The sequence below is a fragment of the Erinaceus europaeus genome, unplaced genomic scaffold (genome assembly GCF_950295315.1).
Source record: "Erinaceus europaeus unplaced genomic scaffold, mEriEur2.1 scaffold_356, whole genome shotgun sequence".
Lineage (NCBI taxonomy): Eukaryota > Metazoa > Chordata > Mammalia > Eulipotyphla > Erinaceidae > Erinaceus > Erinaceus europaeus.
The window spans coordinates 6,858-30,489 of NW_026647523.1; the positions used below are offsets into that span (position 1 = coordinate 6,858).

The 23,632-nt window shown below is 46.1% G+C and overlaps 1 protein-coding gene across 1 annotated transcript in view; it reads left to right on the top strand.

Annotated features, from left to right (window-relative positions):
* The first annotated feature begins 4,374 nt into the window (after positions 1-4,374).
* The window catches only part of PIR (pirin), a 61,711-nt gene continuing 42,453 nt past the window's right edge, over positions 4,375-23,632 (top strand). Inside the window, exons 1-2 of the mRNA XM_060184108.1 lie at positions 4,375-4,478; positions 7,304-7,510. Of these exons, the coding sequence (XP_060040091.1) occupies positions 4,422-4,478; positions 7,304-7,510 (264 nt within the window). The 5' untranslated portion in view covers positions 4,375-4,421. The remainder of the gene's footprint in view (positions 4,479-7,303; positions 7,511-23,632) is intronic.

A 23,632-nucleotide genomic window follows, 5' to 3' on the forward strand; every position in this document is an offset into this window, starting at 1 on the left:
TCATACTGGAACAAGTACCTTCCCTCTAGAATATTTCCAGGTCTTTTCCACCCAGCAGTAGATGTTAAGGCTCTCATGTCCTCACAGGTAATCTGGCATCCTTCTGATTTTTTTTAAATGGTTAAGTCTTGTGTATATTTGCTTATTGATTTATTTTTGTTAACACCAGGGTTTTACTGCTCCAAACTGATTTATTCTGATAGAAAAAGACAGAGATAGAGAAACAGAGAGAAAGATGCCCCAGCACCAAAGCTTCCTTCGGTGTGGCGGGGGCTGGGCTTGAACGTGGCTCATGTGTAGTACAAAGCAAGTACACTCTCCAATTGAGCTATCTTGCAGCCCTGTTCTGATTCTTAGCATTTTCCCTCACTGCTGTTCTAGCTAGATAGCCCCTGTTCGCCTAAACAGGAAGCAAATGCCAGCACTTATGCAGAACAAAGCATACTGCTTACTTGCATTCACTGCTTCACCATTTACTTGCAAAATTAAAAGTGGTTTATGTTATAAAAAGTAGTCTTGGGGCCAGGTGGTGGTGCACCTGGTTGATTGCATATGTTACAGTGTGCAGGGACCCAGGTTTGAGCCCCTGCTCCCCACCTGCTAGGGGAAAGCTTGACGAGCGGTGAAGCAGTGCTGCAGGTATCTCTCTGTCTCTCACCCTATTACCCCTTCCCTCTCAATTTCTGGCTCTATCTAACCAATAAATAAAGATAATAAAAATGTTCTTAAAAAAGGGGACTGTTCACCACAGAAAACCCAAATCATCATAAAAGTGGAAAAAAAAAAACTAATGAAACATAGCTGTAGTTCCAGATACGGAGATGACCTCTGTCCACCCAGCCACCCAACATGACTGAGTAAAATCCCGTTTGAATGCACTCAGTTAACAGTCCTGGAGGTGGCTCAGGGGATAGAGCACAGGACATGCGTGTGTGGGGCTGTGTGTTCAATCCCTGGCACCACCTATGCCAAAGCATTGCTCTGGTCTCTTTCTCTGCAAAGAACTGAATTTTGTAAAGCTATTGACATAAGTTATCATATTTGACCCCTTCAAATAAAACTGACATTTTGTAACGTGCTTTTGGGTTAAATAACATTTTATTTTTCTGTATGTGTTGATAGATAGAGACCCACATTCCCTTTTCAACAGCTGCATAATATTCTTTCTTTTTTTTTTTTTTTGGCTACACCATAGTTTAGCTGACTGAACCCAACTCACCCATCATCCAGACTCTTCCTGTATTTTTGCTATTGTGATGAACATCACAAAGGATAAATTTCTGTCACGATTTTGTATTCTTGTTGTCTCCTTAGACTTAAACCCAAAAACTATATATATTTGCATTCCAATCATTAATCCATTGGACACCGACTTCTGTATATAGTTAATAGGATTTGCTGTCTTTTCTCAACTGGCCACTTGTCCCCATGGGGCTTTCTCACTGTGTTACTCATCAGAGTATAAGCTTCATGAAGACAATTACTGCATCTGTCCTCTCCACTGTAATACTTCTCCAGTGTCCTCCATGAATATGTATTTGTTCAGTGTGTCACCAGTGTAAGTGCGTGTCACTGGTAAACTTAATCTTCTTCATTTATTACTTTAAAATTAGTCTGTCATCAGTTCAAGACCTGTGAATTGATCATCTTGTGGGTATTTCCCATATGCACAGATGTATAGGAAAAAGGATCAAAAACCTATTGCCACTTAACAACTGTCTGAGTTTTCACACTCAAAAATGATTAGTTGGGGGCTGGGCGGTAGTGCAGCGAGTTAAGCACACATGGCATGAAGTACACCGACCAGTGTAATGATCCCAGTTCGAGCCCCCAGCTGCCCACCTGCGGGAGGGGGTTTGCTTCAAAAGTGGTGAAGTAGGTCTGCAGCTGTCTATCTTTCTCTCTCCCTCTCTGTCTTCCCCTCCTCTCTTGACTTCTCTCTGGCCTATCCAACAATAGCAATAGCAATAACAATAACCACAACAACAAGGGCAACAAAATGGAAAAAATGGCCTCCAGGAGCAGTGGATTCATAGTGCAGGCACTGAGCCCCAGTGATAACCCTGGAGGCAAAAAAAAAAATTAGTTAAATCTGGTTTTTATAGTATAGGATAATGCAAAATCATAGACCATGAAGACATATATATATATATATATAATTTTGTGTGTAGAGGAAGAAATCTTTGGAAAATGGTATCTAATGTGTGAATATATAGAGAGAGCTTACAAATATTTTTCTCTTATCTCGTGTATATTTTTTTGTTTTTCTTGCTGGCTTGAATATAGGATTCCTCCTCCTGTTTCTTTTTGTGGTTTTAAAGAGTTGCAATTTGCTGGTCAAAGCAAGTGTTTAATCATTTTTACACACCAATTTAAATTGTTATATCTGCTTGAATGGGTCTTTGATGGAAAATTAGAGCTGACTGACATAATTATAGATGTTGGGATTTGAATTTCAAACAGCATTTTCTGGTTCATTTATTTAATAATGCCTAAATGGAATTTTGAAGTGCAATTTAAAGATTAAAAAGGATAAACTCATTAAGCCTTGAAGAAAACGTTAGGATAAGTAGAACATGAAAACTTCATCCAACAGTGTAACTGTTAGGAGGTGTCACCCGTAAACCAGGTGTGATTACAGATAAGCCTGGTTTTGCATGCACCATCCAGAACTGTTTAAGCTGACGAGTATTTCTTGTAGGAGTTACAGATGGATTTCACAGATGTGTACAAAATGAATAAAATGAATATCAGATCTAAACAGTTTTAGAAAAAACAAAACAAAACAAACACCCTTCCCTACATACACATGAGCGCAATCTTTTTTTTTCTTTTCTCTTCTTTTTGTTTTTGTTTACCTCCAGGGTTATCACTGGGGCTCTGTACCAGCACTATGAGTCCACTGCTCCTGGGGCCATTTTTTCCATTATTTGGATAGGACAGAGAAATTGAGAGAGGAGGGGGAGGCAGAGAGGGAGAAAGATAGACACCTGCAGACCTGCTTCACTGTTTGTGAAGCGCCCCCCCCCCGCCCCCGCAGGTGGGGAGCTGGGGGCTCGAACTCGGATCTTTGCACAAGTCCTTACACTTAGTACTCTGTGCTTAACCGGGCACACCACCGCCTGACCACCCACACACAAGCACAATCTTTTTTTTTTTTTTCTTAATACTTATTTATTCCTTTTTCTTGCCCTTGTTTTATTGTTCTAGGTATTATTGTTGTTGATGTTGTTGTTGTTGGATAGGACAGAGAGAAATGAAGAGAGGAGGGGAAGACAGAAAGGGGGAGAGCAAGAAATGTACTTACTAGATCGGAGTTGTCAGCTAGAACTTTCTGTGAAGAGGGGAATGAATGCTCTCTAATCTGTACTCTCCATCTTGATAACCCGTCTCCAGCAAAGGCTCTTGAGCATTCAAAATGTGCCAAATACAGCTTTGCTTCTATTTTACCCCCCTGCAGGGTTATTGCTGGGGCTCGGTGCTTGCCCTGTGAATCCACTGCTCCTGGAGGCCATTTTTTTCCCATTGGTGTTGTTGCTGTTGTTATTGTTGTTGCTGCTGCTGCTGCTGCTGTTGGCTAGGACAGAGAGAAATGGAGAGGGAAGGGGAAGACAGAGAGGGGGAGAGAAAGACAGACACCTGCAGACCTGCTTCACCACTTGTGAAGCGACCCCCTGCAGGTGGAGAGCTGGGGGCTCGAACCGGGATCCTTGTGATTTTGCCTTGTCTATTTTTGCTTTATTTTAGTAATTTACACCTGGCCACATATTGCTGGTGACTGGTCTTATTAAACAACATAGACTGTCTTTCCACTTTCCTATCTCTTCTGGACAAATGCCTCTGGACAAGTTGACGTAAATGTACATGAATTTAGTAGGTATATTTCACACACATCAATCGAACTTCTCGTGAGTTTGTGTGTCTGCTATCAAGAAAAACAAAACAAAAACAAAACCTGTTTCTTGACCTTCCCAAATCAGCTCTAAGGAGAAGGTGTGGAGACAAGTAGTCTGTCACCCTGCACAGCTTGCTAAGCATGACCCTGACCACGAGGTCCCTGCACCTTCAGCAGGAACTGCTTCTCTTTGCCCCAAGTTCCAGCACCCACCAAGGCTGGGCTATGACTCACAGGACTGAGGGGAGAAGAGCGGCCTCCGCTTGCCCGAGAGTGTTGTCATGCTCAAGGCTGCATCTACACAGGCAGGACTGCCTGTTTGCAATTCTCTCCCACACATTGTATGGGCTCCTGTGGCACCTTCAAAGGTTCACACCCTCCACTTGTTCCGTCATATTCTTTGCTCCTGACGCTTCCCTCAACACATTTTCTGTGCAAAATACCAAAAAGACTTCACAGTTGCCCAACACCTCCTTTCTCATATGTTCTTTTTTCAAAGGTTTCTTACCTACTGGAAGGGGGCAGCATGGCCCATGAGGACTTCTGTGGACATGTTGGAAAGCTGAACCCAGGAGACCTGCAGGTATTCGGGGTTTTTATTAATTTATTTATTTTCCCTTTTGTTGCCCTTGTTGTTTTTTTCATTGTTGTTATAGTTATTATTGTAGTTATTATTGATGTCATTGTTGGATAGGACAGAGATAAATGGAGAGAGGAGGGGAAGACAGAGAGGGGGAGAGAAAGATAGACACCTACAGACATGCTTCACCACTTGTGAAGCGACTCCCCTGCAGGTGGGGAGCCGGGGGCTCGAACCGGGATCCTTACGCCGGTCCTTTTGCTTTGTGCCACCTGCGCTTAACCCGCTGCGCTACCGCCCGACTCCGAGACCTGCAGGTATAACTGAAGACAAGGAATTGCTGACGGTTGAAGTCTTTGCTTGTGCATATTTCTCTCACCCACTTCTGATACAATCACACACTCCACCCTCTCCATCCTGTCTCCCTTTTACAGACTCTTCCACTTAGTCTAACACTTGTCCTCTTCTCACACACTTTTCTCACCCCCCCCCCAGCCATGTTTTGGTCCCCTACTGAATCGTTTTTTGTAACATTTCCCAAAAGAATAACCAAGAGGGAGTGCTCAACTTCGATGCCTTCCATTTCATCCTCTGCTCACTGAAATCAGGGATGTCCTCTCAGCAACCCAAAGTCTTGACTGAAGCTGACCCGGAAATGACCCCTCATGATTGATGTTCCAGTGACTGTCTTCAGCGCTCAGTTTCATTCCTCATCTTTCTAGACCTCTGTTACACTTGAGACAATTTACTATTTATCTCCCGACTGGCTTTCTTATAAAGAAATCCCATCACCTTTATTTATTTATTTGCACATTCATCTTGTTTTCCTTCCCCACCCTCTTCCCCTAGGTAGCCTAAGTTCTGTGGTCAATGAACACTAATTTATTTGTTGTTCCTTTTTGTCTATGTTCATCAGTGTTACAGAATTTTACTGCACGCATAAAGAAATCATCCAATATTTGTCTTTTTCCTTCTGAATTATAGCATTTTATGCAATTCCTTTGGGCTCTTTCTACTTTGCAGTAAGTGACTGTATTCCGACTCTGATGTAGGGGCTGACATTGTCACTTTAGACAGTGACTCACAGACCACCCCACCATCCTAGTCTAGTCTTAGATGTGTGACAGTTCAATCCCCGGGTAGTGTTTGTGTCTTCTGTGCCAGCTTTGTGAGTCTAAGGTCTCTATCAGATACTTTCTGGAGCCATTTACATATTTGGTGAAATGAGAACTGTAATTATGCGTTGTGGTATTTCAGTAAATGTGCAACTTAATATTTTTAATATTTATTTATTTATGAGAGAGAGAAGGAGAGGGAGAGAGAGAAGGAGGAGGAGGAGGAGGAAGAGGAGAGGTTGAGAACCAAAGCATCATTCTGGCATAGGTGACGCCAGGGTCCTGAACTCAGGACCACATGCTTGAATATTCAACACTTAATTTTCTGTGTCAGCTCCTAGGTCTGAACATGCAGTTTTAAAGGCCAAAAAACAAAGGAGCAAAGAGTGGTGGCCAAAGGTTACAAGTAACCTCTCACTGGGGCCAAACAGGAAGTGGAGACTGCCTGGAAGTGGTAGTTAGACACAGTGCCCAGATGTGCTAGGATTTACCACCTCCCAGGAAAACTTTCCTCCTGAAAGGATGGACTGGGGATAAATATCCCTCTTTCCCCTTCTGTCCATGTGACAGTCCTAAAGTGGGCATGGAGCCCTGGGTGCTTCCAGATGTAACCCACTCATCGACACCTCTTTTTGCCTTGTCCCTCGTCACTGCATTCAACACTTTCCTCTTCTCCTTACTTGTGCTTTTGGCATCAATTTCCAAATAAGCTACCTGCATTTAAACCCTGCTCTCAGGAGCTTCTGTGGAAAACCCTACACTAGGACAAGCAAGAGAGGTAGCTGTCTTGTCCCATCCCATTGCCCCAAGCCCCAAAATCAGTGTTAGGTCTCGAAACTTTACATCAGGCTCAACCTGATGCTGTTGACTGGCTAGAAGAAGAAGAAGTGTTAGGGACTGACACCTCATTTGTTCTTAGGAAAGAAAGAAAGAAAGAAAGAAAGAAAGAAAGAAAGAAAGAAAGAAAGAAAGAAAGAAAGAAAGAAAGAGGAAGGAAGAAAGAAAGGAGTGGTTTAAGAGTCTAAGTCACCATGGGGTGTTTCTCCAAGTCGGAAGGGCCCCATTACTGGAGGTGAGCCTTGGGGACTCCAGACGGCCATCACAGGTGGACTGGGCCTAGAGGCCCTCAGACATTTCCTCTGGCTGCTAAAGGCTGAGCAGTGCCGTCTGCAGCAGCCAGCTACCATTCCCTAGGCTGTACTCCCCACTGGTGAGGGAGGGGGGTAGCCCACCATCAGTGTTTTGGTGATGGGGGTGGAAAAGCTTGGCCACCTTGCTTCAGTTTGGGGCAATTGTGAAGGGGCAACCAAGTCCAGAGCTCCCTGGTGGGCTAGCTCAGATCTCCATCGCAACTGCCAGTGGCGTCTCCTGCTGCCAGCCCTGTCCCCAGTGTACTGTCCGTCTGCACCTCCTCACCCCGCTGGAGCTGCTGGAAGACTCGGGATCTCAAGGAGAGGGCTTTCCTGTTGGTGAGAATTTGAGATCTGATGCCCGGATTTCCAGTGAGGAAGCACGAGAAGCAGTAGGAGAACCAGAAAGGGCTTTGAAAGCAGTTGTCGGTCTTGGTTATTCTGTTTGAGCTCATGACCCCCAAGCACTCTGAAAACAGTGGCTCCCTGCAGACTTGTCTCTGTGTCTCTGTGTCTCTGTGTCTCTGTGCAGACTTGTCAGAGGCTAGCTTCTGCTGACCTTGCTGTTGGTCTGGTTTTGCAGTGGATGACCGCAGGCCGGGGCATTGTGCATGCCGAGATGCCTTGCTCTGAAGAGCCAGCTCATGGCCTGCAGCTGTGGGTTAACTTGAGGGGTTCCGAGAAGATGGTGGAGCCTCAGTACCAGGAACTGAAAAACAGTGAGATCCCTAAGCCCAGTAAGGATGGTGTGACAGTTGCTGTCATTTCTGGAGAAGCCCTGGGAATAAAGGTAAGCCACGCTGCTGTGTTTGTGGAAATTGGGGCTGTAGCAGCACAGAGCTGGTCCTGTCTGGGCTGTCTACTCTTCCTTGGTTCGTACAGTCCCTGTCCCATAGAATGGACTGGCTTCGTAGGTGTCAGTGTCCGTGGAACTCAGGAACCCTGACATTTTCTGCTGCAGGCAAACCCACAGTGTTGGGGCTGCAAGTTATAAGACAGGAAATTCATAGAAGAATTTGGTCCAAAAGCAGTTTGCAGAGCCAGGGAAATCGCTCAGTGGTAGTACACAGGACTTGCATGCCTGAGGCCACAAGTTTGAACCCCAGCACCACATGTCAGAGCTAAGCTCTGTTCTGGCCTCTTTTTCATTCTCTTCTCTCAGTAAAAATTCAGTTTCACGGCTATAGCCCTATTCCCTTGCCCAAGTGGGTGGGGGCACCACTCTGACGCAGATCAGTCACACAGCTTATGGCCAGTGAGTCGGGGGTGGACCAGGAGGAATGCAGCCCCCTGGAGTCGAGAGCATCCACATGTTGGGAACCACTTGGCCATTCTCCCCTGGGCAGCCATATTGAAGGAATTTTCAGCTTGAATTTATGGAAATGGAAATTTGCTTGGCTTGCACAACCCAGGAGAGTGTCTCTGACAGTGACCGCTAGCCAGCTACCCAAAGGGCTGTGTTTCATGGCTAACAGGTAGGTCACAGTTCTCTGTGGGTACTTACAGTTCTCCCATTTCCAGGGCTACTAGCACACCTTTACTTAGTTGTACTACATGTGTGTATTGTTTTATGTTTTGTCTCTAGCACAAATGGGCATGGTTTGAGGGAATGAAATCACACTTTGCTCCCAATTAAGCATCTCTGTCTGACTGCTGTCCGTACCCCCACAAGCCTGTGGTCTCCTTTCCCATCGCAGATGTAACCCTCCACTGTGGTTCTGTGAGTCATTCCATTCCACCAAGTATTGAGAAGCCCTGGAGCAGAGGGGTCAAATTGGGTCAGGCCTTTTCATATTATTATTTACTATTATTATAATACCAGAACACTGCTCAACTCTGGCTTATGGTGGTGTGGGGGATTGAACCTGGGACTTTGGAGCCTCAGGCACGAGAGTTTCTTTGCATAACCATTATATTATCTACCCCCACTGGTAGGTCTTTTTGGCTGTGTGTGGAAACAGGCAGGGAGGTCTAAGTGACACCAAGGAGAGGCAGCTTCCTGTCCCCTGGGGTCTTCCTGTGTATCCAGGCACCTAGGGTTCTAGATACGCACCTTCAGGGGACACTGGCGTGCAAAGGGAAACTCAAGAGTTTTCCTTTCCCCACTTGAACCAGCATACAAGACTTGGCCCACTGCCATAGGTTAACAGTGTCCTTGAAATTTCATTTGCCAACTAGAGTTGAGTTGTCTGCAGCTAAAAAGAGAAACCACTAGTAATGTGCTCAGTAAGCACAGCCAGCAATCTCAGGGGTCCTTAGACTTTACAACTGCTTCTCATTTATAGAAAACATAATATCATTGTCGTGTTGGAGCTGGTTCCAATTGCAGATGGAAGTACATTTGAAAGTATTTCTAAACTGCAGACCGCAAGGTCTTGCAGTCACAACTAAGAGTTAGAGACCAGAGGTAATGTTTTAATTTGGTAAAATTATGTTTTACTAGCTGATGCACACGCTTGCTCTCTCTCCCTCATTAAGTAGAATCCCTGAAATGAGTCATGCTCTCCTAAGTGAATGATCGGTCTTTGATTTTAGGGATTCCTGGAGTCTTGGGCTGCAGGATGAGGATTTGGGATTTTGAGAGGGAATGTGGAGCCAGGCTGCCCAGTGTGACTCAGACACAAGTTTCCGGACTTGATTATCTGTCATGAACTAGCTGTGCGACCTTGGGAAGAACTTAACCTCTTTGTGCTTCGGCATCCTTATCCATCAAATAGGGTTGGTTGGTGTGAAGATAAAGTGAGGGTTTTGTTTTGCTGTAGATAGAGGCAGAGAGAGTGAAAGAGACCGTAGCACCAAAGCTTCCTTCAGTACAGTGGGGCTGGATTTGGACCTGGATGGCACACATGGCAAAGCAACACACTAACCAAGTGAGCTATTTTGCCAGCCCCCAAGTGAGGTTTTTTTATTTCCTTTTGTTGCCCTTGTTGTTTTATTGTTGTAGTTATTATTGATGTCATCGTTGTTGGATAAGACAGAGAAATGGAGAGGGGAGGGGAAGACAGAGAGGGGGAGAGAAAGATAGACACCTGCAGACCTGCTTCACCGCCTGTGAAGCGATTCCCCTGCAGGTGGGGAGCGGGGGGCTCGAACCGGGATCTTTCCTCCCGTCCTTGCGCCTCAAGTGAGTTTTTAAATACATAAAGCTAGCAAAACAGCACCAAATATTTATAAGAACTATTGTTATTTTGATTGCTTTGTGTTAATTTGCACCAGGGCAGACCTGAGATTTTTGTCTGCTGTTTTTGTGAAAGGATTTTACTATGATTTAGGAAAGGTGATTAACCTGCTCTGAAGAAGATACCAGAGAGAGAGAGAGGAATATGTGTGTCTACACTGTGGCTTCGCTGTTCTGGGCTGATTTTTTTTTTTTCAGACAGAAAGAGATAGGGACCACACAGTGGCACATCCAGCTAAGTGTACATGTTACAATGCACAAGGACCCAAGTTCAAGCCCCCAGTCCCCATCTGCAGGGGGAAATGCTTTGCTAGCAGTGAGGCAGTGCTGCACATGCTTCTCTCTCTCTCTTTCTCTTTCTCTCCCTCCCTCCATCTTAATTTCTATCTCTATTAAATAAATAAACAAATAAAAATTTAAAAAGAGAGAGCAGGGAACCAAGGGGTTGAGCTGGGACTGTACCGTGGCAAAGCAGACACCCTCCCAGGTGAGCTCTCTTTCTGGCTGCAGAGTGAACCTTGTGAAGGTGAGGAGCTCTGGCCACTTCTTTTGAATCTCAAAAGAATCGTATCTTTGCACATGTGAAGCCTTTGGGGTTCAAGCATGCGTGAGACTGTTGAGTGGCCTCCCCAGCCCAGTATTCTTATTCAGTGCACCTGCGGACACCCAAGCAGAGTTCCAGCATGCACAGAGCTTCCCTTTGTGCTCCCATGTGGGCCAGGGCTCAAGCCCAGGGCTTCACACATGATAAGGTGTGCATTCTACTTATTGTGTCGCCTCCTGCCTCTTTAATATCTTCCCACCCAAGAAAGACCAGACTAGGATAGTTAAAAAATATATACACGCATTATGAAAACCATCTAAAAATTGTTAGACATTGCGTGGGAAGAGAAGTTTAAAGGAAATTATGGAGAGGGGGATGAGAGACACAGAACTTTGCTGGTGGGTGTGGAGGGAACTGTTTATATCCCTGTAATGTTATAATTTCACAAACCATTACTATTAAATCAATAATCATTTTTAAAGTAAGTGATGAGGGGAGGCTGAGAATATGCCTTTTTTATATTAATTTTTTTATATTTCATTTATTTATTTTCCCTTTTGTTGCCCTTGTTGTAGTTATTGTTGTTATTGATGTCGCCATTGTTAGATAGGACAGAGAAAAATGGAGAGAGGAGGGGAAGACAGAGGGGGAGAGAAAGATAGACACCTGCAGACCTGCTTCACCGTCTGTGAAGCGACTCTCCTGCAGGTGAGGAGCCAGGGGCTCGAACGGGGATCCTTACGCCGGTCCTTGCGCTTCGCGCCATGTGCTCTTAACCTGCTGCCCGACTCCCGAGAATATGCCTTTTTAAAGACTTGTGTCTATAGAATCAGTGAAGGGGCCAACAGCTCTTCTTCCATCACCTAAAACATCTAGAAAGTTGAGGTAGCGAGCAGCCCAGTGCCTCCCCAGCTTCCGTTGTCTTCACGTAGATCACCTGCAGGTCTTGTTAAAATACAGCCTGAGAGCATGGCCTGTCCCCTCAGCTCGAGGTGGGGCCTGCACTGTGGTCCAGGGCCCCCTGTTCGTAATGTGTGGGACCACCCTGAGTTTGCGTGGACATGAGGGACCATTTCCTTGGGCTCTCACAGGATGCTGTGAAAGGGCCCGGCTCTGTGGCTTTTGGCAAAGCTGACTGACCCTTTCTGGATTTCAGTTACATGCGCCCAGAGTGAGGCGATCTTGTGCAAGATTCTGTCAACTTTTGCAAGTAAGCCAACTGCCCTTTATTTTTAACTTTGACTATTTTTCAGTTTTCAATGTAATATTTAATTTTATGAGACCAGAGCACTGCTATGATATAGCAGTGCCCAATACGAAATCTGGGGCCTCTAGGGTCTCAGACACACAAGTCCTGTGTTCTAATTCTGAACTTTGTCTCTTGATTCCGTTATTTTTATTTTACTTTTGTATGGAGGCAATGTTGCTTTACAAGACTGTGTGCTTTTTAAAATTTTACTTATTTATTTATTTAATAGAGACACAGAGAAATTAAGAGAGGAGGTAGAGAGGCAGAGAGACAGAGAGATATCTGCAGCCCTGCTTCACCACTTGTGTGGATTTCTCCTTCAGGTAGGGACCAGGGGCTTGAACCTGGGTCCTTGCACACTGTAATGTGTGTGCTTAACCAGGTGTGCCATCACCTGCCCCCAAGACTATGTTTTATGTAAAATTCTGCATTGCCATACCACACCCACCATCAAGGTGCCAATCTCTCCTACTTTATTTATTTGTTTCTTGGATAGAGACAGAAGAGAAACTGAGATGGGAGAGGGAGATAGGGAGGGAGAAAGACACCTGCAGCCCTGCTTCATCATTCATAAAGCTTTCCCCCTCCAGGCAGAGACCGGGGGCTTGAACCTGGGTCCTTGCTCATGGTAACTGTACCCTTAACCAAGTGCACCACTGCCTGGCCACTCTGAGTGTCCTTTCCACGTCCCCAAGGGTGGGCACGGCCTAAGGTCCCAGGTTGGGTGTCTCCAAGTATTGATTTAGCCCTTGGAAAGCCACAGCCCGTTTTGAGCAGGAATCTGCCGGGACAACACAATCTCAAGTGAAGGCTATAAAGGAGAAAAAAAAAAAAAAAAAAAAACGGAATACTTGGAATAGCTGCTGTCACTTGTGGAAGGTCAGAAGTCACATGTTTATTTCATGAGAGTATGAAATTCTCCAAGCCCCATTCCATCCGTATCAGGCAGCCGATCAGCGATATTTATTGCCAGTTCTCTCAGGAACATGAGTCACTTTCCAACAAATATCTCAGCTTGCCTCATCTGTTTTAGATTCCTTTAGGTCAGAAGTCAACCAAAGGAGGCCTTGGCTATCCCAGGGTCAGAAAAAAGGCAGTCTGGAGTCATACTGCCTGGGTTCAAGGCCAGCCCTACCTCTGATTAAATTTAGAGCAAACCTTTAAACTTGCTGAACCTCAGTTTACTGATCTGTAAAATGGAGAGAATTGTAAGGCCCCTGAGGGTCTGTGAGGCTTACGCTGGGTGATAGATGGAAAGAACTTAGACCAATATCCGGTGTAGAGTAAGCCTCCACCCATAGATAGCTGCTGCTTTGGCTTCTTTGCCAACGGTTTATCTAATGTTCATGGCACTGGCTGATGTAACGGAAAGAATATTCCTTTGGATACACTATTCAAAATTGGATGATAACCCCAAATTGAGAAAAAAAAATTCCAAAGTAGTCTGCCAAACATCTTAAGTGATTCTCTCAGGTTTTGCTGGCCACTAGGCCCCAGCCCCTGAAACAGAGCCTGACATATCCAAGACAACCAAAAATGGTCCCTGGGAGGTACATGTCGACTCATCAGTGAATGCTGCGATCAGAGAAACGAGGACAAGGTGGAGGGAAGACAGACAATCGAGGGCTGAGAATGATGGAAATAAGCTTTATAGGAGCTAATAAAAAGCAGAGAGGAGAGGGCCGGGTAGTAGCACAGCGGGTTAAGTGCACCTGGCGGTAAACGCAAGGACCAGTGTAAGGATCCCAGTTTGAGCCCCTGGCTCCTCACCTGCGGGGGTGGGGGTGGGGAGGGGTCGCTTCACAAGCAGTGAAGCAGGTCTGCAGGTGTCTGTCTTTCTCTCCCCCTCTCTGTCTTCCCCTTCTCTCTCCATTTCTCTCTGTCCTATCCAACAACGACATCAATGACAAGAATAATAATAACCACAACAACGATAAAACAACAAGGGCAACAAAAAGGAGGGGCGAAGGCCTCCAGGAGCAGTGGATTTATAGTGCAGGCACCGAGCCCCAGCAATAACCCTGGAGGCAATAAATAAAATTAAAAAAAAGAAGAGGGGACAGTCACATTAACTTGTTGATGTTTAAAATAAACAAGGGTTGGGTGGGGGCAGATAGCATAATGGTTATCCAAGCAGACTCTCATGCCTGAGGCTCCAAGGTCCCAGGTTCAGTCCCCCACACCACCATAAGCCAGAGCTGAGCAGTGCTCTGGTGTTTCTTTCTATCTGCATCTCTCTCAAAAATAAAATAAAATTTAAAAAAAGTTTGAGTTTAAAAAAAATAAGCAAGGGAGTAGGAAAGAAGGAAATAAAACCCAGATCATTTCCCTCTTTAAAAGTGAATACAAAGCCATTTTACAAGACCCGGAGTATTCCTAAAAGTCAGGCAGTGACAGCCACTGTGGTTAGAAGCTCCTAGCTCCCTTTGGGGGTGGAGACAGATCTAAGGCAGGCGGCTTGATGGTTCCAGCAACCTTTTTGTGGGTGTCCAGAGTGGGGAGGTGGTTTAGCTCCAGCCCTCGTTCCTCAGGCGATTCTCTCCTAGTGGAAATGTGACCTGCCCATGAATCCACCTGTGCTGCTTGTGGTCTGGCACACGACCTCCGATTTGGAGAGCTGGGCTGCAGCTGGCCCTTGGCCCTGTACCAGAGCGACAAACAGCTGTCTGCCACCTAGTCCAGAGGTCCTTTTCATCCAGAAAACGTTAAGGGCAGAACACCATTTGAAACCCCAAGATACAGTTTTCTTAACACCATACCTTAACTTCTACCTTAACTTGATAAGTAACAGGCATGTTATGTACAGAGGTTTTTTTAAGTGATTTATAATATAAAAGTCTAGGAATGTATATATATATATATATATATATATATATATATCTCCATCTAACTCTTCCTTCCCAACCCCCAAAGTTCTAGTGCCCAAAGCACATCGTTGCTTTGACTTTTAGAGAAATACATACTTTTGTAGCTTGTCCAAATAGCAAGGTTTTTGTTTTTTGGGTTTTTTTGAAGTTATATTAGGTTATCATGGTTGTTTTTTCTTTAGTACTCTGCTTTTATTAGTGATTTAACATTGTTTTTTAAAAAAAATCATCAGATGACAGGAGTCGGGTGGTAGCGCAGCAGGTTAAGCACACGTGGCGCAAAGCGCAAGGACCAGCGTAAGGATCCCGGTTCAAGCCACCGGCTCCCCACCTGCAGGGGAGTCGCTTCACAGGCGATGAAGCAGGTCTGCAGATGTCTATCTTTCTCTCCCCCTCTCTGTCTTCCCCTCCTCTCTCCATTTCTCTCTGTCCTATCTAACAACGACAGCAGTAATAACTACAACAATAAAACAACCATGGCAACAAAAGGGAATAAATATTTTAAAAAATCATCAGATGTCAGCAGTGTTTTCATACCCACACATGATGCATGTGAGTCTCCCCTCCCCCCACCAAAACTCTGCCCCCAATACTCTTGTCTCCACCACCATCATCTTAGTTCTCACATTGTACAAGAAACGCTCTGGTTACCTTTTCTTTTCTCTGCAACTTCATTTGCTTTAGTCACCAACATTCCACATAGAGCAGAGCCATCTAAGAGTTGTCCTTCACCTCTTATGTCACTCAGCACAGCACTGCCAATCCCATCCTTTTGTTCCAAATGGTGCATTCCTTCTTTTTTATTGCATCGTAACATATATATATATATATATATATATATATATATATATATATATGATATATATGTAGGATATATATATATATATATATATATATATATATATCCTACAAATTCTTTGTCAAGTCATCTGTCTTTGGGCATTTAGATTGTTTCCATACTTTGACTATTGTACATAACACGGCTATACAGCAGGGGGGTTGGCAGTTATAACTCTGAACAATAAACTGAGAATATTTTGCCCTCTGCCATTTGAGTAATTTGATTATATCCAGCACATAGGAAGCTTTGCCAACTTCAAAGTTGAGCCCCAATCCTTAGCTTCCCCTCTCTCCTACCCCTCTGGCCCTCTGGGTTTGCTTCTAGACAATGGGATAGGGACCGAGTTGACCCCCCCCCCCTTTACAGGAAGCCTCCCTCTCCTCCCTAATCTCAGAAAACAGTTTCTCAACATAGCCTTTAAAAAATGATCACATCCTAAAAGCAGGTAGCACAAGCATTTATTTATTTATTTATTTGTTTATTTATTAATTTGCTAGCTGGCGGTTTTCCAGCACACTTTGGGGCTAGTGATTTCCTGCCGATAGGGCTGTAAGCGGGTAATGGGTTTCTGGCAAAGGGAACCTGAACAAACGGGTTCCAGCTGCCCCAGGAACAAGTGAGAGACAACCACAATTGCTTAGAAGGGAGTCCTGCCCTCCAGAGACCTCACTTTGGAGCCATGTCATTTGTCACTCAGAGCGCTCTACCATAGGCTTCAAAAAAGAAGTCCCCTCCGTGGGGGGCATAAGAAGGAACTTGAGATTCAGCATCCTAGGGTGAAGGGAACTGTAAGCCCAAGGCTGCCATGGGTTTCTGCAGCCCTCTCATCCTGGGTCTTTACCAGCATGCTTTGAGGTACAGGTGGGTGGGGTGGGGTGTGCAGTCCTGTTTCTGCCCCAGTTGCGCGGCTGGGTTCATCCTGTGGAGTCCGCCCAGTGCCAGTCCACAGATGAGTGCAGTGCTTGCTTTGGATCCATGTTGCAAAGAGGTGCAGTTGGGTCTCACAATCTTCTTTCGCAAAGAGGAAGCCACCAAGAAATGCGCCCATCCACTTCCAAGTGGCTTGTCCTGTGGTCGGCAGCCATAGCTGGCACTCCATTTGCAGCTAGGAATATTCGAGTAAACAGTGGTCAGCATCTGCTCAGCTGAGCTGCACGAAAGGTGATTCTTGCTCAGGGCAGCTCACTCCCCCCAAAAATACCATTCTTGGTGCACACAAAGGGTGCCGGATGTTCTTATTCCTTCAAGATGTCCCCGCTGACCCAATCACCTGGGCAGTACATTCCAGTGGTGTCAGCAGGCCCTCCCCTGCTGGGAAATGAAGGGGTAGGCGCGCTTTCACACCGGGAGTCACATCCTGTGCCAACTGCTGGTGTGTGACAACGCGGGTTCGAGCCCCTCAGTCTCCACCTGCACGGGGGAAGCTTCCAAGTGGCGAAGCAGGGCTGCAGGTGCCTCTGTCTCTTTCCCTATCTTCCCCTTCCCTCTCGATTTCTCTGTCTCTCTCCAATAAATATAATAATACAGAAGAGAAAAAAGACTTCTGCTCCTCAGAGCAAATGCAGGCACTCCAAGATGGATATGAATTCATACAACTCAATTGAGTTCTCGCTCGTTGGTGGGAATTAGCCTTTCTAACATTTTCTTATTTAGGTAACTTTGGCTTGCGAGGTTACGTTTGTTTGCCACCAGGGTTCACTAGGACTTTTGATACCTGCCTGATTTCACTGCTCCTGACAGACGTTCCCCCCACCCTAAGATGGAGGGTGAAAGGTAGAGAGGGTAAGAGACACAGAGATGGGGGAGAGATACCACAACACTATTTTTTTTTTTAATCTCCAGGGTTATCGCTGGGGCTTGGTGTCTGCACTGGTATCTAGAGGCTATTCTTTCCCTTTTTGTTGCCCTTGTTGTTTATCATTGTTATTGTTGTTATTGCTGTCATTGTTGTTGGATAGGACAGAGAGAAATGGAGAGAGGAGGAGAAGACAGAGGGGGAGATAAAGAGAGACACCTGCAGACCTGCTTCACTGCTTGTGAAGCAACCCCCCTGCAAGTGGGGAGCTGGGGGCTTGAACTGAGTTTTTTTTAAGGTTTTTTGTTTTTTTAGTATTTTATTTATTTTATTTTTGAGAGAGATGAAGAGAAAGACACAGAGAGAAACACCAGAGCTCTGCTCAGCTCTGGCTTACGGTGGTGCGGGAGATTGAACCTGGGACTTTGGAGCCTCAGGCATGACAGTCTCTTTGCATAACCACTGTGCTATCTACCCCTGCCTGAACCAGGATCCTTAAGCCAGTCCTTGCGCTTTGAGTCATGTGCGCTTAACCCCTTGCACTACCGCCCGACCCTGTACCACAACACTATTTTACTGCTCGTGAAACATCCCCTTTGGGGGGGGGTGTTACCCCCGTATGGTGACCAGGGCCTTGAACCCAGGTCTTCACACATGGGAAAAGTGTATACTCTACCAGGTGAACTATTGCCTGGCGGCCCCTAAGACTGTATATGTGTTGTTTATTCACTTGCAGATCTGGGACCTCGTGTATTGCACAATTTCCACCACTTGAGGTCACTTTTTCATTCAGATAGAGACAAAAAGGGAGAGACACCACAACCCTGGAGCCTTCCCCAGTGCCATAATATAACCTTCTGCATGGCACCAATCTCAAACCTGGCCAAGTGCATAGGATGGCACACGACCTGACCAGCGAGCTATTTCTCCAGTCTTGTAGAATTTCATACCTCTTCAAAGTATGTGTTATCACACCAGGCCCACCACCGTGGTACCTGTATTCCTCCCCCACAGTACACTGGTCTCCCCCAGGATGCCCTTCCTCCTGCCCTTCAGTACCTCAGCTCAGCATCAGAATCTCACGATTCTTCTTATTCGACTTGGTCACTCCGCTTTATTTCTTTATATCCTAAATATGTGTGAGATCATCTGGTATTTCCCTTCTCCTGATTTATTCCCAGTTTCACCATGTCGTGCGAAGGGATGATCTCATCTTTCCTTCTAGCTGCACAGTACCCCATTGTGCTCACAAGCCTCATCCTCCTTATTCGTGTCTGTCATTGGGCAAGTGGGCTGACTGTAGCTTAGCTCTTGTGATTAGTCTTATGATGAACATAAGTGTTTCCGCGAAAATTCTTCAGCGAAATTCCTAGGAGTGGAATCTCGGGAGCATGAAGTAGGTTTATTTTTCACCCCGTGCAGATCTGTGGGCCGTTAAGTGTTCCCTTAGCTTGACAGAATGAGATGCAGAGCTGACACAACTGACCACTCCTGGAAGAACTCCACGTTGGCCTTGGGCTTTGCAAGTGTTTCCCAACAAGGCATCTATATCATTCTCATTCAGTTGAGCTCAGCAGATGTGTGCAAGAACATGTGAAGGTGTGAGTGGGAAAGATGGAAAGCGCAAGGAGTTGGAAGGGCACAGCCTCAGGGACGGACACAGCATCTGCTAACAGGAAAGGAACAGTGGTGAGTCAGCTGTAAACACAGCAGATCTGGAGGAGGGCAGACTAGCTCTTTAAGCTCCATCTGTGTGGAGGGTCGGGAGAAGCAGGGCTGGAGAGTCTAGACAAGCCCAAGGAAAGACAACCTGAGGGGAGGCATTTCTGCGACGAGGGCTGGATGTGCCGAAGAGAAGAGCTCGGTGCTTTGATTTATTTCTTATTCTGTTTACTCAGAAACCACAGCGCTGCCCCAGCATCCATGCAGTTCCCTTTGTTGCTGCCTCTGGTGTTCTCATGTGATGCCAGGTATAGAACCAGGACCACACACAGAAAGATATTCACTCTGCCCACTGAGCGATCTCCTCCCCCAACTGTGTGTTCTTTAGAGGTCTTCAGAGCTTATGTCCATTGTACAGAGCATGGAAAGTGCCATCCCGATCACGCGGACCTTGTCTAGTAACGGGGTAATCACTCCCTCGTTTTCTCCCACAACTTTTCAGTTTCACTCTCGCTGCCATTAGAGATACCTGAGTTTTACCAGTGATGGTCTGAGGTAGTTGTTCTTCTGTAGTTACCTTTTATCAGCCCCTGCCCCCTTCCCAAGTAAACATTAACTGAACTGAGGTGGTACCAAATCCCAAAGGTCCAGTGCTCTCTGGTTTGTCTGTCTTCCTCTGCGAGTCATCTGCGCTGGGAGTCCAGCAGTTCTACGTGGAACACAGCATGAATTGCTCAAGGTCTAGCTCCTCCGGGCTCACTGAAGAATAAACAAGTGATTGCTTGTCTGTGTTTCAAAACACTAAGTCCCTCTCTCTCTCTCTCTCCCTGCCCACCCCCTCTCCCCACCTCATATAGATGGTTACTTTTAGCACTGTGGAAGGAAAACAGGGTGGCCCAAATTCTCATTTTCTGTTTGAATTCTAACGAGTAGAATTGAATGGAGGAACATAAATATTCCCCCCGTGAAAGGACATGCATGTGCGGGCCAAAACAAGGCTCCTTTCCCACCACCTTCCATGCCTGCCTAGGGTTAGTGGTGCTCTGAGAATAGGGCTGGCTCCCCTGTCCCTTCCGCTGTGCTTTGATTATAGGAAGTTATCCCTAGGAGAGAAGCATCACTGCACCGAGCTACTCCACCTTGCTGCCATGCACACCGGGCTCTGTGCTTTTCATTCTTTCTCAGCAGGGTGTTTTCTTGTAAGGAACCCCTCCCCAGACACACACACACACACACACACACACACACACACACACACACACACACACCACATACCACCACCACCATTAATTCCAGTTTCTGCCCAGTGAGTCCTCCCAACCCAATTCTTCCCCCAGCAGCCTCTGATTCTGGCCCTTTTCCCATAAGCCTCTGCTCCTGGCCATTGCAGCTCTGCTTGTCAAGAGTCACTACCCACCTGCATGTTCATCTGCCTCAGAGACTCTGAGTGTCTCTGAGGAACTACCGAGATTTGGCTGGTGGGTTTTCCCAGCCTCAGACTCTGATTTAAGGCCATCTGTTACGGATCAGACCCTAACAGGTTTGGAGTGAGAGTTCCCGGTGATGGTGTTGAGTTGCTTTTGTAGGTTTTAATGGACAGACAAAAGCAGAAGAAGACATAGAGTTGGAGAGAAGTCAGATGGAAGGAGTTGAGTTGGGAAAGATGGAAAGCTAATGTTCCCTTCCTCCGTGCCAAGACCAAAAAAGGGAGGGTGAGAGTCAGCTGACAGGGACTCAGGCATTACCTTTCTTAGCAGGAAAACCTGTGTAATAGCACACAACTTGTTTTTTGAGACCTTTTTAGGTATTTATTTATTAAGGCATCAAGGAATGGTATTGTGGTGTGTGTGCTTAACCAGGTGCACCACTGCCTTGCCCCAGGAATTGTATCGTGCATGAACTGCTTCCTGGACTAATTTTTATTCTACATTTGGGGAGAGAAGGGGAGGGCTAGATACCTCAGCACTATTCCACCATGCTTGGTGCTCCCATGTGATATTGGGGCTCAAACCCGGGACCTCATGCTTGGTAAGGCACACATTTCAGCCCCTGAGCCATCTCTCAGGCCCACTTTGGGGCTTTTAAATATGTCTCCCACTTAAAAAGGGGGACCAGATAAATCAGTAAAGTTGTAGGCATACTTTTTGGAGTTAAGCTGATTACCTTGTGGTGAGAGAAAGGAAGGAGAGAGGGAGGGAGGGAGAGAGGGAGGGAGGGAAGGGAGAATGGAAGGGAAAGGAAGGAGGGAGGGAGTGAGTAGCCAGCCCAGAAGGGCCTGAGCTGAGCAGGCACTTTCTTGGGTTACCCTCACCAACCAGACTCCATCCTCTCCTCACCCCTCCACCTCAGGGATGAGTGAGAAAGGCACAGCGCAGCTGTCAGTGTGGCCTCATGGGAACCTGAGGGAGGAGTCTGGAGTCTTAGTGGTGACTCCTGCTTAGTGAAGAAAAGTCTGTCAGTACAGACCTCCCCCCAGCCAACACTAACTTAAGTTCTTTCCCCAGACGCTGCCCCCCCCCCCCCGCCAGAAGGCTCTGAAATGAGCACAGAGAGTATTGGCATTAAATCAGACTGGTGTTTCCCAGGCTCCACGTTCATTAGCCCTGCAGTCCTATTTCCCTGTTTTCCTATCAAACTGCTCCCCACAATACTAAGTGGTGTGTGTGGTGCCTGAGTGGCATCCTCTGTCCTCTCTTTGGTCAAAGTCTGCTCCGTGGAAGGCCAATTCCTACCCTACTAGTTTGTGTCACTCAGCCCCCTTGGGCTTCTCTGAGGAGGCTACATACCACATGCCACATCTGGGGTCTCAGACTCCCATTCTAGTCTGGTGACTAAGGAAAGAACCAGTGCTTAAGAAAGTCTGTCAGATTAAACCCAGGCTCTGGAACCACTGTAGCGCCTCCCACTGGCTATGGAAGCCACTCAGTACTTGGCAGTCAGCTTGGCCAAGACTGCTGGTGACAATGGTGGTGGCAGGTGGGGTTCTCTAGAAGTGACTATGGACTTAGGAGGTTAATGAGGCTGAGAGACTCCAGGAGTACATAAAGTGTGTCCCATCACAGGCTCACCACATCTTCACAAGGTAGGAAGCTGAAACCTAGTGCCTGAGTAAATGCTAACAGGGCTGGCACTCTGACCAGATGTGTGGCTCCAGGCTTTGTGGACCTAAGCTCGTGCCTGCAGACACAATTCAGTGAGTCAGATTATCTGCCAATAGCAGGGGGTTTTATGCAAAGAAAGAATTTTATGAACACGTTCAGGATAAAATCACTGAGAAAGCTCTAAATCCTCAAATTAATAGAGCATCTACCAAAGCCAAGTAACGATAGTTATACTCAGTGGAAAAAGACCTGACTCGTGGGGAGTCGGGCGGTAGCGCAGAGGGGTAAGCGCACGTGGTGCAAAGTGTTAATGGACTGGCGTAAGGATCCCGGTTCAAGCCCCCGGCTCCCCCACCTTCAGGAGAGTCGCTTCACAAGCGGTGAAGCAGGTCTGCAGGTGTCTGTCTTTCTCTCCCCCTCTCTGTCTTCCCCTCCTCTCTCCATTTCTCTCTGTCCTATCCAACAACGACGACATCAATAACAACAATAACAATAAGACAACAAGGGCAACAAAAGGGAATAAATAAATAAATAAAAGAAATATTAAAGAAAAGTTTTTTTTTTTTTTAAAAGAGACTTCACTCACAAGCTCAGAAAAAAAGAAAAGATGCCCATGTTCATCCCTCCTGTTCAACATATGCTGGACCAGCACAGTCAGGCAGGTAAATGACACAGAAGATATATAGATTAGGAGGGAAAAAATAAATATATAAAACTACTTTAGAAAGTAAGATCTTGTTTAATGATGACATAGTTGTCTATATAGAAATTCCAAGTAAGCTACAGAGAAATTCCTGAAGCTGAGTTCTTCATAGCTGCAATACAGACAGAAATGTTTAAAATCCTGTGCCATTTGAAACCATTCATTAACTTGCCATAAATGTGAGAGGTGGGTAAAAAAAGGTGAAGGTCCCCACCTGCACCAGGGCAATAGCAGCTTTCTATCCAGTGGAAACTGTAAAGGCAGATATGCCTAGGAAGAGAGATTGATGTTGGAGAGTTCTGAGGATTTCAGGACTCATCTGACATTTTCCCGAGGTCACCACCTCCTGCATGCCAGAGTGCTGGCCCGCATAGAGAGAAGTACTGGCGCCTTCCATAGGTAGCCAACCCTTCAGTGGATGTGGCCAGCCAACTCATGGATTTGCCAGAGCTGTTGCTGAGTCATAGGGAAGTTTCTGTCTTGTTTGTGGAGACATATGAGGTCATATGGAATACTGGGGGAGCCTCTGTGTATCTTTATTTAAATGATCCGCTGTACTAAGTTTGGTGACTTGGGGGTGATCCAGGAAGAGGTGAGATCACGAGAGGTAGTATCATCTCCCCCCCAGCTTTAATTGTGTGGTACTTGAGCCCATTTTCATGGCAAGGGAGGACCCTCCTAGTTGGAGTTGTCCCAAAGCTAGTGGCATGAGACAGACACTCCGAAGGGGAATATAGTAGAGGACCTCCCACCAGAAGAAGGGGAAATTGGAGTGTTTATGTGTCTAGGTGGTTCTACACTGTGGTTCCACAGTGTCAAGGTCTGTGGGCTAATGAGTGCCAAAGAGCCGCAGTAATTTGAGGTCTTTCATAGCTGCAGGACTTGTCTTTATTCTTGGCCAACAGGTGTTGAGTGTGGTTTCTCTGGGCTCTGAATGGCTACCATATGTCAATCTGGGAGATGTGTAAAGTG